Raw genomic sequence first — 15,732 nt, 5'->3', positions numbered from 1 at the left:
CCACAGCAGCACGGTGATGATCTGCCTGCGGGGATCCCACCTCTGGCAGGCAAATGAGCAGAACCCGCGGTGGGCGTCAAAGACATGCCTGCGGGGCTCCCACCCCACGTGGGCACATGAGCAGAACCGCAGCGGTGCGATGATGAAAGGCCTCCAGGGATCCCACCCCCCCTACAGGCACATGAGCAGAACCGCAGCGGCACGTTTGAAGACCTGCCTGCTAGGGTGCCATTCCCTGCGGGCTAAAGAGGACCCCGACAGCTTGGCACAAACCGGCTGAAGACGACCACGGTTCTGTGGCAGGGCACAAGAGGTGAGGGACGAAGGCTGTGAAAAGCGGCAGAGTAGCTTAGACCGGACAAGTCCAATCCTTGCTAACTCAAATTGTTAGCAAACAAAGGGCAGGCTAAATACCCGGATGGCGTGATGTCACTCGAGGGGACCGCCCTTGAGGTTCCCGCCATGACGTGGATAAAGACGTGGGTGGCCTGCGCGCACGCACCCTAGGAGGCACTCAGGAGAAACATGGCGGATTGCCTTGCCATTGCCGTTCTGGGGACGCCGGAGAGAGCGGCATGCAGACGCGGCGGTAGCCATCTTCCCAAGGCATGCGGGGAGAGCAGAGAGAAAGGTGAGGCACAGAGGTCGAAGCCATCTGAGACCGACGGACGCAACAGGTTCGGACCTGTATGCTTACTGCCCACCCATGTTAACCTTGAGCCCCCCCCAAAAAATCAGTTCTGTCTGCGTCACTGGAAAGAAGCAGAAGGATTTTTGTACTTCTGAAGTTTTTGTTATTCTGTGCTATTCCTGGCAGGCTGTATCTCCCGCTTAGGGTAGTCAGGAGGGTTCTGTGTACCTTTTTGTCCGGTTCAAGAGGAGGCTGCAGTGACCGTGCAGAGAGAAGAGAAGTAGTTTTGATCAGAGATTTAGTTTTTCAACAATGAGAAGGAAGCTGTCTTCTGCCACCCTTCCTTGCCCTGATCTGGAAGCTGTAAGGACTGCTTTCAATAGCAGGCCTTTCCTCCAGGAAGGCTGCGTCTGTTATTTGAAGAGGAGATCGAAGGGTTAAAAGAGAAGAAGGACATCTGGAGACACCCCCCCCCCCCCCCCCGACAGAGTTTCCACCCCTGGGACACAGGCCACTGTGTACGGGATTCTTTGTGGACCTCAGGTACTGGGCAGGGTATCCATCACGGTTAGGATACCCCCAGCCCACTTACGGCACTTAGCATGCCCAGTCACGGAAGATAAGCCAATTTCACGAAGGAAAAAATCCCAGAGGTAGAAATCAATTAAATCCTGGATTATGTAAATCTAAGGACCTTGGATGCAACTGCACATTTTATTTGTTGCACGTCTCAATTATGTTGGAATCAGTCAGAGTAAACTTTAATTTGAACACCTATCCTCAGAGTCTGGCCTAGTTTGTAAATGTACCTGTCCCAAAGAGCCATAGTAACACACACATATGGGAGAATACTACTGCCCAGGCCAAGAAGGTTATTCTTTCCCTCATAGAGAAGAATCCTCCCCTGGGAGAAAGAAGAATTGGGGAAAGGATGGAGCAGCTAGCCATGGTTAAGAAATTATTTTATGGTCCTTTGGAATTGGACACATTCCCCGGGAAACGGTTACAAAGAAATACTTGAATGTTACAAGCTCTAGTGCCTTAGATATTTCCCTTAGTTTTTCACCAGACTCAAAGTGCCTTAATCCTTCTAATTTTACATCTAACGTAATGTTTTTTCTTTTTCTTTTGGCCTTTCTGCTCTGCCCTCTGAACAATGTGGATGCTTTGCAGAAATCTCCATTTAATTTTATTTCCCACAGGAGAAAAAAAATTGTGGAGAGGGACTATGGACCATGGCAGGAGTTTTTGTTTCAGATTTTCTTCTCCTGAAACTTAGGGCAATGTTTAGCTTGGCTTTGGACTATAGCGAGCTTTTATCCTCATGCAGAACAGGAAATGGCCTGCATAAAGCTCAGAATTACAGGAAGAGCACTGGGTCAAAATTCTGTTCTAGTGAGTCCCCGCATTCCATATATTGAATACTGGTCCCAAAACAGAATTTCCATTAAAGTGAAATTCCATTAAGTCAATTTCCATAAAATGAGGGATTGCTGTAAAACAGATAAAATATACAAGATACTCAAAATGACAGAAATTGTGCAAAAAAGAGTTACAAAGTATAGAAAAGGATGCATTTTATTCTTTAAATGAAGTAATTTCCATCAATAATATGTGAAACTCTTTAAGTGTGCTTAGATAAATGATGTAGGAAGGAGGGTTGTTGTGTTAAACTGGGGTGTCACTGTTGAAATAAAGGCAAGAATGAAGGTCTACAAATTTGAATATGTCCATCTAATTTCCAAATGTCAATAATTCCAAATTCCTGTCTACAGCACTTGTATCATCAGTACTGTGTGAACCCTGACTAAATGGATTAGAAGTATGTCTAATTCAAAGAAAAGTCAGGACAGAAAAAAATAACCCTTTCTGATATTACTTTTCAGCTCAGTCTACTTATTGTTGCCTGAGGATCGTCAGGTAAGGTCTCAGGGGATTTCTTTATCTGAGGACACAGCTTCTGCCTTTATTCCCTTATTCATAGGCTCTAGCTCCTGAACTGCTTGTGAGTTATGCGCATTCCAAGCATGGCTTGGTTCATGTCACAGGATGTCACACAAGAAACCTGTTAGGTGGGCTGTTTGCATATACTTAGCAGCACCATTGCACATTTAGAAAAGACAACTAACTGAAGAGAAAGAATAACAGGGGTAATACATGCAGTTTAGAAGCTTTTGAAAAGATCAAATGTGGATTTTGAAAATGGCAGTAAGTGAGTGCATTCCAGCAGTGTATGCAGTCCCTGTTGAGTTCTCTCATAGCTGATCCTCTTTTTAAAGAACGCCATGGCTTTGCTTTGATCAGGAGAAACAAATGGAGGAATTGTTGCAGATTTTGGTCAGTCTCCCAGTCATTGTGAATATTGTTTACTGTTGGCCTTGACAACAGATGCCAACTTCTCCAAGCCCTGGCTTGGAAACTGCCTCCAGCGAGCCTTTAACCATTGTCCTCCTGGTAGATTATACATTGCTGATTCACTGCATGCTCTGGAGAGGCAGCAAACCTTACGAAAATGGATGAGAGGCACTGGTGGATAGCCATTAAAGTTCAAGAGACTTTCCAGATTGGAGGGAGAGAAGACAACCCTGCAGAACTAGAAGAGGTTTTCCTGCAGCCAGAAAACTTGCAGCTTATCAATGAGTTTCTGCAGGGTATGTATGCATTTTATGATTTTATGGGGCCCTGCTAAACCGTCAAAAGGAACTGTAATTTCTCCATCAGGTTTTGTATTAAAAAAAATGGTTCTTTTAAATCAAGCAAATGTACTCTTAAACAGGTTGAGCAATTTAGTCTTCTTAATTTGAAACCAAGCAACAGATAAGTACAATAGGATGGCCCAGTTCCAATTTCATGTTGCTGTGAGTGGATTTTAGTGAAAGTGAAATAGGTAATGGAATCTAGTCAATAAAAACTTTGATAAGCTTCACCCCAAATTTTAGGCATCTGAACAGTTCATCATATTCAATTTCAATTAGCTATGCAAGAACATTGTGTTAGAAGAAAATCATTTACAAGCATATATTGTGTTAAATATTTTTTGTTGACTTGTTGCTGCAATATTGCCAGTACTACTTCATCGAAAGTGCTAGATGGCTATATATGGCTTCCTACAACAAAAATGAAATACAAAATTCATAAACCCACAAATTAATAACAATGTATATGCTGTGCTCTGGCAAGAGTGGCATTTCATGTTAGTTACTAAAAGGTGTTATTTATGATATATCATTGTGATAAGTGACTCGAACTCCAAAACATATCTACATGGTTCCATTCCATGGCAAATAAGCAACAATGTATGGAATGTGCCATATGATGTCATGATATAATGGCACTTTGCCCCGCTCTACATCAAAGATGGATGTTCTATTAACACATAAGAAAGCTATGTTAGCGCCGGTTTAATATTTATGGGGTTGATTCACCCCTGGAGGTCTGGGCCTCCATTTGACAGTGTCTGAATATTGTGGCTTTGCAAATCTTGGCTGTTGTAAAAGGGTATATTTAACAATTATTCAGTGTATTTTTGAAGAGACAAAAATGTATTCAGTGTGGCCATAAAGAGGGTAATTTTCAAAGGGACTTCTGTGGGTGAAATAGTGCTTTACCTGCAGAAATGGCCCTTTAGAAAACTGTATGACTGATAAGCAAGTAAAATTAGACACACGCACACACACACACGTGCACGCGAGCACATTCACACACACGCGTGCACATGCACACGCACACACACACACACACACACACACACTCTATGTGTGCAGGGTTATTCACCCACATCTTTGTATGGGCTTTATTCACCTCCCCTTTATCCCAAATAGATTTATTCCTGATCACAGCAGGAGTGAGTCCAAGCGACCTTCCTTTCAGTCATATAGCTCCCATTATTTTCTAAGGGAGGAAAAATGTTATTTTAATATATTTTGTTTCCTCCCATGGAAAGTCATGGGAGCCAAGCCATGCCACCTTCTTTCCATTCACTCTCTTATTCCAGTGGAATTAAATAAGAAAAAAAATGTGTTAGCAAAGAGATAATAACAAGTCCTGTTTTGGCATTGTTTCTTGATGATTTAAAAAAAAAAAAAAAAAAGATACTACTGTGATTGCCAGCAGCACTTGTTTCATTAAAAGGAGCTTTCATAATCCTTATCTACTGGTCAAGCAGCCTAATGCACTAACCACACTTGGTTTCCTCCCTCTCCATTTATATGTCATGCTCACAAGTATTACAAGTAAACCAAGGTTTCCTAAATCTGTCCTGGGGACCCCACAGTCAGTTAGGTTTTCAGGATATCCACAGTGAATGTGCATGAGATAAATTTGCATATAATGGAGATGCCGTATATGCAAATTTATCTCATACATATTCACTGCGGATATCCTGAAAACCTGAATGGCTGTGGGGTCCCCAGGACAGGTTTGGGAAGCCCTGCAGTGGACACTACTTGGATATACCCTGTACACATACTCACTCTCCTGCACGCAGACCCATTATTCATGCACACACAAGACTAAATGCAAAAAACCTTCAAATGACAACAAATATGCCACAGAATAAATGTTAATTTATTTTTCAAAATAAAATGAATCCTGTTTTAAAATTATGTTCCCCTTTTCAGGGAAGCAGAAAGGAGAGGTTGAGGATGGTGTAGTCCCTGCACCTGCGGTTGGCCTCTTCTCTCTATACATGCTGCTCCAAGCCTGTACATTCACAAAACCATAAAACATATTGCAAACATAAAAAAACCCCAAACCTCTGAAGTTTATTTCTTTATCCAGATTGAGTTAAGGGAATCCATACCTTCTGGAATGATCCAAGACAAAAAAAAAAAAGTCTGAATTACCAGTGAAGAAACTATAACTATTCAATTGTTAAAAAATAGGAGGTCAATATGCAAAACTAAACATTTAAATGGTTAACTTGGAGTTAGATGGCTAACTTGAAATTATAATCGCTAACTTGGTGTTGTGGGTCCAGTGCTGGGGGAGCATGGTGGACACCACCTCCAGAGTAGCACAGGATGGCATGGTGAGGCTAGGGCTAAACTTGAGCAGTCCAGTGATGAGGCTGGAGGAAGGCAGGCAGTGCCGGAACTCTGGAACAGGATGCAGGTAAGAGTGGAAATGGAACTCTGGAACAGGATGCAGGTAAGAGTGGAAATGGAACTCTGGAACAGGATGCAGGTAAGAGTGGAAATGGAACTCTGGAACAGGATGCAGGTAAGAGTGGAAATGGAACTCTGGAACAGGATGCAGGTAAGAGTGGAAATGGAACTCTGGAACAAGACAGGACAGAACAGGACAGGACAAAGACAGCACAGAACATCATACACAAGCCTGAAGGCAACAATGCAGGGAGGCCCCAAGGGGCAAGACAGGGAGAGACCAAGAGAAGCCTCAGGGAGAGGCAAGGCCTGGGTAGGCTAGAGGTCAGGGATGGCCTAAGTAGGCTCAGGGCTGGCGCAACACATTGTGCAAGACATGCACTTGCACAGGGTGGCAGCTCCGAGGAGGCAGCGGCCTGGGTCCACCGGTGGCCGAGATAGTGGAGGCTGCGGGGCTGCCCGGGGGACTCCACCCCATGAACAGCTGAAACTAAAAAAGCCGTAGGATGCAAGCAGGCTTGCCAAACCGATGTAGGGGGGAAAAAAAGCACATCCTCTGCGCGAGCTGGCAATGGGAGCAGCGGCAGCGTTTGGATGGCGTCATCTCCTGCTGCAGCGTGGTCAGTCTCATGAGAGGAGCAGCGAGATTTCGCAGCTTCTACCACAAGACTGACTCTGCAGCAGTGGGGGGTATTGTCACTCTGGTGCTTCCCCTGCTGCCAGTTTGTACGGGATGAGAGAGAAGCCCGACACTAGTAGACTGTGTTGGGGAGTCCCTGCTTTTGGAGTGGGAGGAGGAAGAGCCTGGGAGTGACTGGGTGGGGGAGGAGCATGGAGAGGGGGGAGAAGAAAGGTGATGAAAGCATAGGAATGGGAGGAAAGAGCAAGGGATAGAGAAAAGGAAGGAGGGGGAAAAGAGAGAGGAAGCTGAGATAGAGGAAATAAGGAGAGAAAGGGGAATCATCAGATAGTAGGGGGTGAGAGGGAGGGGAGTCTTTGGAGGGATGGGTGGGGGAGGAGCTGAGTTGTGTGCGAAGGGGAGGAGGGAGAGCCTCTGGAGAGAGAGAGGGGGTGGGGGAAGAAGGAGGGGTGGGGGAGAAGGGAGGAGGAGTGGAGATGGTGGCATAGGGGGATGAGAGTGGGGGATGGAGCCGAGGTAGTGAGGCCGTGGTCTGTCTGGTGGACTCATCCATCTGCTGATGGCCTAAGTGGAGAAGAGGCTTTGGGCTGCAGGCAGACCACATCTCACCAGCAGCTCGAGTGGAGGCCACCTTGTGATCCCGATCTGATAGAGGTCAAAGTGAAGAGACGGGTCCAGAGCTCCCCGGGGAGCAATTGGAAGAAAAGAAAAGGTGAAGCCCATGCGTGTGAGACAGCATGTGTGTGTGTGTGCGCGCATATGCACGTGTGGGAGAGAGGGAGTGTGTGCGTCTGAGAGAAGTAGCATGAGTGTGTGTACATATCTGAGAGAGAGAAAGAAGGGAGAGAGTTTGTGTGCCCCTCCTCCACCACTAATCCCCAGGTATGGAGAGTGGAATTTTTTTTTTGATCCTTTTTGGTTTTGGTTGTTGGGTGTTTGATGTGTCTGCTGTTTTGAGGTATTTTGCTGGTGTTTGGGATATTAAAAAAGACAATTTAAATGAGTATTTAAATATTGGATGTTTATTCTTCAGCTGTCTTGAAATTTTTTTTATTGGTATAGTTTTACTATTATATTTGATGTTTTATGTTTCTTGATTTTGTTGTTTGATGTTTTGTGGGAAATGGTGATGTTTCTGTTTTTGCACTGTTGCGATGTCCAGTTCGGTTTTTGTCTACAGATCTCTATTTCTACTTTGTGGTCTGTTTTTTTCTGTATTTGGCGGGGGTCTGTCAGTATTTTGCATATGTGGCAAGTGAAGTGTTCTGCTGGTGAGTGGGGTTGTTTGGCAGCCTGGCTTGTTCCATTTTCCTGGTGGGTGGTGTATTGGATTTTGGGAGCTGGTGTTGTATTTGCAATGTTACATTTTCATGGATGGATTGTTGTTGTTTGAGCACTGGCAGTTGGTGCTGTTTTGGCAGGGAGGTTTGCTGTGTTTTTCTGGGGGTTGGGTCCACATTCAACATGCGTTGCAGTGGGCCTGGTGGCATGTGGGTGTTTTTGCAGGGTTTTCTGGTTGGCACCACAGCAGTGCATGTGGGTATAGTGTACAGGTTGTTGTGGGGATATTTTCGCCTCAGAAGACTGTACTCTGAATGTTATTTAAATGCAAAATCTTCTATTTAGATGCATAATTTGCAGTTGTATTTGTAGAGGGCTGGAGTGGGAGATGGGGTGCTAGGGAATCTAGTGCTCTTGCATTGGCCATGGGTTCCAGAGGAGAGGGTTAGGGTTTGGATTGCTGGAGGGAGATGAGTGAATCATTGGGGGGCAGCATGCTACTTGCTCACACTGGGCAGCAAAAAAGCTAGCACTGGCCCTGGGTAGGCTGCAAGTAGGGAAAGGGCCAGAAGCCCAAAGGCCACAAGGCAGGCTAGAAATTGAAGGCCAAATGCTTACATGGCAAGTCAGAGGCTGAAGTCCAGATGGCGACAAGGCAAATACAAAAGCTGAAGGCTGGATGGCTACAAGGCAAAATAGAGGCTAAAGGCTGGATGGCCACAAGATAAAGACAAGGGAAGGCAGAGGTCAGAAGACCCAAAGACCATGAAGCAAACAAGGAAAAGGCCAGAGAAAGCCGCAAGGCAGAAGTGGCTAGAGCAAGGAGCCAAAAAGAACTTGATGCGAAAGCATTGAGGCAAGGGACTGACTGGGATAAGTAATGTTGGAGTTTGGGTGTGGTGCAGGCAGGCAAGAGGAGGTTGGCGAGCTAGGGGAATGTCCTTGTGGAGGTCCCCTGGTGGAGCAGAGATTATAAGACTGGTTGAGGCATGAAACCAGGGATGTGCTGAAGAGTACAGTTTACAGAGGGGGCTCACCAGAGTCCAGGTAAGAGTGGAAGTGGAACACGGGAATGGAGTGCAGTAAGAGTAGAACTGGAACTCTGGAATAGGGTGCAGGTGAGCGTGTAACTGGAACTTAGGAACAAGACAGGACACGACAAAGACAACAGTGAACATGAAACACAAGCCTGAAGGCAACAATGCAGGGAGTCCCTGAGGGGCAAGAAAAGGAGAAGCCTAGTGACAGGGAGAGGCCAAGAGAAGCCTCAGTACTAGGCAAGGCGTGGGTAGGCCAGAGGTCAGGGGTGGCCTAGATAGGCTGCAAGGCAACCGGATGGCTACAAGGAAAGTCAGAGGCTGAAGGCCAGATTGCCACAAGGTTAAGGCAAAAGCTGAAGGCTGGATGGCTACAAGGCAAAACAGAGGCTGAAGGCTGGATGACCACAAGGTAAAGACAAGGGAAGACAGAGGTCAGAAGACCCAAAGGCCATGAATAAACAAAGAAAAAGTCAGAGAAGGCCACAAGGCAGAAGTGGCTAGAGCAAGAAGCCAAAAAGAACAGGATTTCGAAGCATTAAGCCAAGGGTCAGACTAGGATAAGTAGTGCTAGAGTCTGGGTGTGGTGCACGCAGACAAGAGGAGATTGACCAGCCAAAGCAGTGTGCTCGTGGAGGTCCCCTGTTGGAGCAGAGGGTGTAAGACCGGCTGAAGCATGAAACCAGGGATGTGTTGAAGAGTTAAGTTCATAGCGGGCCTCATCTGAGTCCACTGGTGGAGGGGAGACTGCAAAGAACCATAACACTGGAGTTAGATGGATAAGTTGCCATTTAGATGGATAACATTCTAAATGGCTTTGAATATTGACCTCAAGGTGATCCAAAATTGTGTGTAACCTACCTACATTGTTATCTTCGCGGTCAGAAATGGTGAGGATGGTAAAGAGAAAAAAGGACACTAAGGGCCTGATTCACTAAACTATTTTTTCTTTAGAAAATCTGTAGTGAATCGGGAATCAAGTGATGAAGAGAAAGCAACAAGTGCAAGCTACAAAGGAGGAAGTGCATACCGTTGCGCCTCCTCCAATAGGAGGCATCTTGTCTCTTTCAGAGCAAATCCCAGGCAGGATCTCTTATTGCTAAGAAGATGGAAACAAAATGCTGGGGTAGTATGCATGGAGTAGTGGTTCAACCCATAGCTAAATTGAAATATTGTTTTGTGCTTCCAGGAAAGGCAGGGGGGTAATCTGCACAGAGCCACAGTTATAACCTTAAACAGATGGCATGGGTAGTTCCAACCTTCAATAGAAGGCACAGGGGTAACCTGCAGAGACCCTCATTTACAACCATAAACACCTTGCTGAGCAGACTGGATGAGCCATTTTGGTAGAGACCCTTAGCTCCATTGTCCCTAGCTTAATCCCTAATATTAGGATTTACAGAGAGAGTTTGCAGACCATCCTTGCAGGCATCTCCACAGAGGCTTGTCTGGATTGGGCAGCAGTTCCTACAAAAGGCAGCTTTGCATGTTGGCTGGTGGGGCATTTTTAGTTGGTGTTCAAGAAAGCTGGAGATTTTTCTTAGTGATCCCCAGTGTTGGGGTCCCCAGCCTGACTCGAGGGAAATGGCTTTGCTATTGGGGTTTTGAGCTGAAAGAGTGGTGTGGTGACCCCTGGCCTGATCCAAAGGAAGAGACTCTGCCCTGGCCAGTACTCCCCAGGTCTGGAAGGGATTGTCTTGGAGGACCGAAGAAGAGCATTAAAAGAAGTTTTGGGAAGAGCTGTTTTGTTTGTTTGGTTTTTTTCTGAGATTTTTGCTTTTGGGCTCTTGTGCCTGCCTAAAGAGGATTTTCTCCCGTGCCTTGGGAGGTCAGGATAAGGCGCTATGATTCTCTCCACCCAGCTAAGAAGGGTCAGCAGTGACCTGACTAGGTACTAACAGAGAAGAAGAGAGAAGTATTTTTTTCGTAGAGTTTTGCTCCAGTTGTTTTGGGACGAATTCTTTTTGCCACCGGTTTCTGCCCATGAGAAGGACATTTACGTCCAGCTGTTTTGGGACGTTCTACTCCAGTGGTCTCCAGTAACGTCAGAGACAGGAGATCCCAGCCCCACTAGGAGCCCATTTTCCACCAGCTGGAGGGTCAGGTATTTTCCTAGTGCTTGCCATCCTAAAGGACACTGACTCAGCTTCAGCACACCGCCAAATGGACTCCATGACAGAGCAAGTCGACGTGTATGTCTTATACCCTCGCTCTGTTGAAAACCTGGAATTTGTCACAGGACTGAGGAGCCAAGGCCAGCTTTCATCGTTTGTATCACCTATGAAAGGCAAATAACAGAAATCAGCCATTTTTTGTGGCATGTTGTATGAGCCTTATTTGATATTACCCATAGTCACCCAGCAGCCATCTTCCCCTGAATTTAGGGGCCTCAGAATCCTGGCAGAGTGATTCTAGATAAGAGAACTGTGACAGGACATTGGGAACCTGGACACCATTTCAGGCTGGCATCACAGCCCCTATATTAATGGAGTGATAGTGCTTCCAATTCTGATACACTTCCACCCTTTAGCAAGGCAAGGCAACACAAGCACAATGAGTACAATCAATTGCACCCATCACCCTGGGTGCTCTGGTGACACTCTTGAGAGCACTTTTGATGTCCTTCAATGTTGCTCTCTTGCTAGGAAAGTATATGTAATTATTGGTGTGCCTTTTCAGGTGTGCAGAATGCTGTCTGAGATGTTCTGCCTATTTCTAATCAGGTTCTAATGCCTTCCAACAGCTAGCATGAAACGTTTTCTCATTATTTCCATTCAGTTTTGCTTCCAGAGCTTATTGCAGGTTGATAAATAGCATGGGGATACTTGATCATGTGCTAAATTCTCATTAACATGGAAATATAGAGTACATGTAATATGATTTTGGGCCAAAAAAGGTTTACGAACAGTAAAAATAAGGCTTTCATGCAATATTTTAATAGACTAAATCTTTAATGAGTTCAGCAATATTTTTTTCATGTAAAAATAGTTGTTTTTGTACAGAAATATCTTTTATTGCAATTTAATGAGTAGACCTTACATTCTTGCCTAGCTGCTGGCCACCAGACCCTGTTTTTCTTTGCTGAAGCTGGAGATAAGCAAACGCTCACAAAATGGGACCTGCGTGTGATTCCCGACCTGCTAAGATCCCAAGAGCTCCCAGGCAGAGGGAAAGGAAGGAACCCCAGCCCAAGCCACACACTACTGTACTTCCTGCGTCCCGAGGTAAGCACCTATCTGGATAAGACTGGGCAAAGGAATTTTGCAAGCCCTTGGCTGCATCAAAATGTAGCACTTTTTCCCTGTCCTCCCTGAGCCCACAGACCTGCCTTACCTGGCTCACCTTGATTCCATTAGTCATCTACTGCAGCCTCCAGCTTCCTCCTCTCTTCCAAAGCAGCGGAGCAGCCTTGGACTCTGCTGCTCTCTGTGTATAATGCTGGCAGTAGCAGCAGTATCACTCCCTTCTTTCCTACATGTAGGGAGTAGGGACTCAACCAGTTTGGACTCACAGTCCCTGCAGCTGCCCAGCCTTCTTCCACTTCAGCGTCCTGTTTAAAATTCAGAATTATGCGGGAAGAGGCAGAGCCACTGGGGGGTACTGTAAGCCCATGCCAGCTGAGAGCCCTCATGAGCAGGAAGGAAGAGATGCTCCTGGCACTGTGCATGGATAAGTGTGAGGCTTGGGGGTGGTCCTATTACTTTAGCAGTCAGAGGGGCTTCCCAGGATGGTTGCAGGAGCTTGGAGGGAGCAAGGTGAGATGGAAGCACACGGACTGGCGGGAGGAGAGGCAGCAGCCATGGAGGCCCTCGGGGACATTTTTGTCAGCCCCTCCCTGCCAGAGCTTGCTGTCCTGGGCAGCAAGCTTGGGGGGGCTGTCTTCTAGGTCCTGCCAGCTCTGGGCATGAGACTGGCCCAGGGATGTATGACCTAGCCTGAGAATGAAATAAGAACAAGGCCAGGGATGGCACAGGGAAACATGACCCAACGTGGGCTGGTCTGAAGATATAAGGTAATGTAGAGTCAGACCACACAGCTTACACCGACTAGTAGGAAGTTCTGAAAGGATGCAACATTATGTTGGATCAAAAACAATGATTTTTCCCTCTCAGTAAAGTTATCTGACTTCAGTCACATATAGGGGGTCATTTTTAAAGGGATTTCTGCACGTAAAACAGTGTGTCCTGCTCGTGCGCCAGTTTACCTGGAGAGAGTGGAGGCATCCCTGGGGGCGGAGTTGCGAGGGGTTTGTACTTATGGGCATACTTTGTAAAAATTCGACCATACGTGTGTGCATTCTGCAAGAAAACTGTGCTCGCGGCTGCTAGCAGGTGCAACTCATGAGGGGGTAGATTTGGAGGGATACTTTTCACAATGGATTCATGAACGCAAGTCCGCTTTGAAAATTGCTGTCACATTGGCGTAAATGGTGCAGCATAAGTTATGTGAGATATCTGGAAGTGATCCTCCCTTAAGTAAACGAGTAGAGAGGAATCACCTCCCTCACCCCAAGGCAAATTTCCCACAAGAACTTTCTGTTCTGGACTTGCAGGAGGAAGGGAGAGAAAAGGGATTTTCTTGCATTTTAAAAAGACTAAAGGAGAAGATTTATTGAAGCTTTTGCTCCAGTGGAATAAAATGGCAGCAGATTTATCGACGTGAAACATTCAAGTGTTTTCAAATGGGGAAAAATGTCAGTGCAGAACTGAATCTTTTTTTTTTGTTTGTTTGGAAAACTCAAGAAACTTTATTGGTAAAACAGTCGGTACACGTGTTGCTAAAGTTAGTACATAAAGTAGAGAAAAGAAAGAATAGCAAAGCAGAGAGAGAAAATAACAAAGATACTTTTTCACCTAAGTGAAAATACAGGCTCCCCTTTTGCATTTCTGGATACCCTCTGTACTCGAACGAACACTCAGACTGAACTGCAATTTTTTTTGGCATCCGCTTACCTAATCTTGGTTTGCTGTAATGTTCCGATGGGGTGGGGTGTGGGGTGGGAGGTTAGTAAATTATAATTTTAGATCTGTAGTTCCTCTATGCTCCTAAGAACCAAGAAGTTAGTCATTTATGTGCTTTGGAGTTCTGTTTCCATTGTCGCAGCAATGGATTCTTTTGTTGAACTGTAACTAAATTACGGTTGCCACATCTGTAAGTACATAGTAACGGCCAGCAACAATATTTTTTTAAACAGTGATTTTTCCAAATCAAAGCTGCACAGGTCTGCAAGTTCGGGAAGCTGTAATGTGTAACCCTTAGTGGGTTTTTTTTTAATCCCAAGGGCATGCAAACATTTATTCTTCGGGGCTGCTCCGGCTAATCCCTCCTCCCATATATGACTCTCTTCCTCCCCAGAGTGGATTCTCTTTGGGGGGGGGAGAGTTATCACTTATGGCCCAGGCAGTGCTGTGCTTCTCCCTGTGCTGCTGCACACCCCAGGGTGTGAGATGCTGGGACAAACCGGGCAGGACAAGGCACTGGGTGTTAAATTAAATATTTATTGATTTTGTAATACATAAAGCAAAGTCCATTTTTCAATAAAAGTGAAATTACAGCTGACTGATGTACAAAGGTGGTTTTTTTTCTCTTCTGGGTAGGCGTCCTTTATCTCTTGGGTATCTGGGCAAAGCTTCCCATGGTGGTTTTTTAAGTGCACAAAAGCTTTCCCAGCGGGTCAAACGGGAATCCTATTAGAGGGGTCCTCTCAAACACAGAAAAGTCCTGCCCGAGTCCAGTTTATTCGCAATTACTCAATCTGTCTTGATTCCATGGGGTGGAGACTTGAGTGGGAATTCCCAGAATCTTGGTTCTTCTCCTCGATGTTAAACTGGTGACTTCTCTGGCAGGAAAAGTCTTTAGAAGGTGGGAACCAGGCTGTCCCAGCTCTTGTACGCTGGGGAAGGATGAGTCAAATAAACCTCCCGCAACAATATCCGATTACTTGCTGTCTGAAAAATCTCTCGGTGGCTGCTGCTTTACCATCACTGGTGCCTGCCCCATCCAGGTTGTAGATTAGGGCTCACAGGTCTTTAGCCCTTGTCCTTTGTGTCCGGGAGGAGCCTTTTCCAAAGGGTGCAAGGTTTAAGCAGGAGTCCCTACTGAAAAAGTCTGGATACATCTTGACTATCAACAACCAGGTACAAGGGTATTGGGTGCCCTAGGCGACTCTTGCCCTGCCCCACCCCCCCCCACTTGTTTTGGCTCCGACATACGGGCCGATACAGAAAACCTTGCGGGAGAATGGGTAAGCGCCCAGGCCACTCTCCTGGGTGCGCGATCCAGTAAATAATTGTATGTAAAAGACTGTATCCGTTGGAGCGCACTTTACTGTATTGGCCTGTGTGTGCTTCTCAGGGCTGCGAGCCCTGAGAAGCACACAGTCTCTATTTCTCTTTGCTGCGAGTGGGATAGGCCCCACTTGCAGCACCACGTGGATGCTTTTCAGCGCCCCCTACGGCTCGGCGCCCTAGGCGACCACCGAAGTTCACCTAATGGACGTGCCGGCCCTGTCAACAATCTCACTCAGAAGGATCTGTCGCTGGTGCCTGCCCAATCTAGGGTGCAGAGGGGCTCAGAGACCTTCAGGTTTCTGGGTTGAGAGCCCTTTTGCCTCAAAGGGAATCAGGCAAAAATCTATCTCACTGCAACTAAATACGGGATAACCCTCTGGCAGGGATGGAACAGCTCCCCTATGAGGAAAGGCTGAAGAGGTTAGGGCTGTTCAGCTTGGAGAAGAGACGGCTGAGGGGGGATATGATAGAGGTCTTTAAGATCATGAGAGGTCTTGAACGAGTAGATGTGACTCTGTTATTTACACTTTTGAATAATAGAAGGACTAGGGGGCATTCTATGAAGTTAGCAAGTAGCACATTTAAGACTAATCGGAGAAAATTCTTTTTCAGTCAATGCACAATAAAGCTCTGGAATTTGTTGCCAGAGGATGTGGTTAGTGCGGTTAGTGTAGCTGGGTTCAAAAAAGGTTTGGATAAGTTCTTGGAGGAGAAGTCCATTAATGGCTATTAATCAATTTTACTTAGG

General features: G+C 46.0%; 1 protein-coding gene across 1 annotated transcript in view; it reads left to right on the top strand.

Moving 5' to 3' along the window:
- Positions 1–3,104: 3,104 nt before the first annotated feature.
- Positions 3,105–15,732, top strand: part of LOC115088599 (dynein gamma chain, flagellar outer arm-like) — a 535,861-nt gene continuing 523,233 nt past the window's right edge. Inside the window, exons 1-2 of the mRNA XM_029596857.1 lie at positions 3,105–3,282; positions 11,746–11,918. Coding sequence (XP_029452717.1) covers positions 3,144–3,282; positions 11,746–11,918 — 312 coding nt within the window. The 5' untranslated portion in view covers positions 3,105–3,143. The remainder of the gene's footprint in view (positions 3,283–11,745; positions 11,919–15,732) is intronic.

This window comes from Rhinatrema bivittatum, chromosome 3 (genome assembly GCF_901001135.1).
Source record: "Rhinatrema bivittatum chromosome 3, aRhiBiv1.1, whole genome shotgun sequence".
Classification (NCBI taxonomy): domain Eukaryota; kingdom Metazoa; phylum Chordata; class Amphibia; order Gymnophiona; family Rhinatrematidae; genus Rhinatrema; species Rhinatrema bivittatum.
Note: the sequence above shows the minus strand (reverse complement) of the source record. Positions and strands in the feature narration are given on the sequence as shown.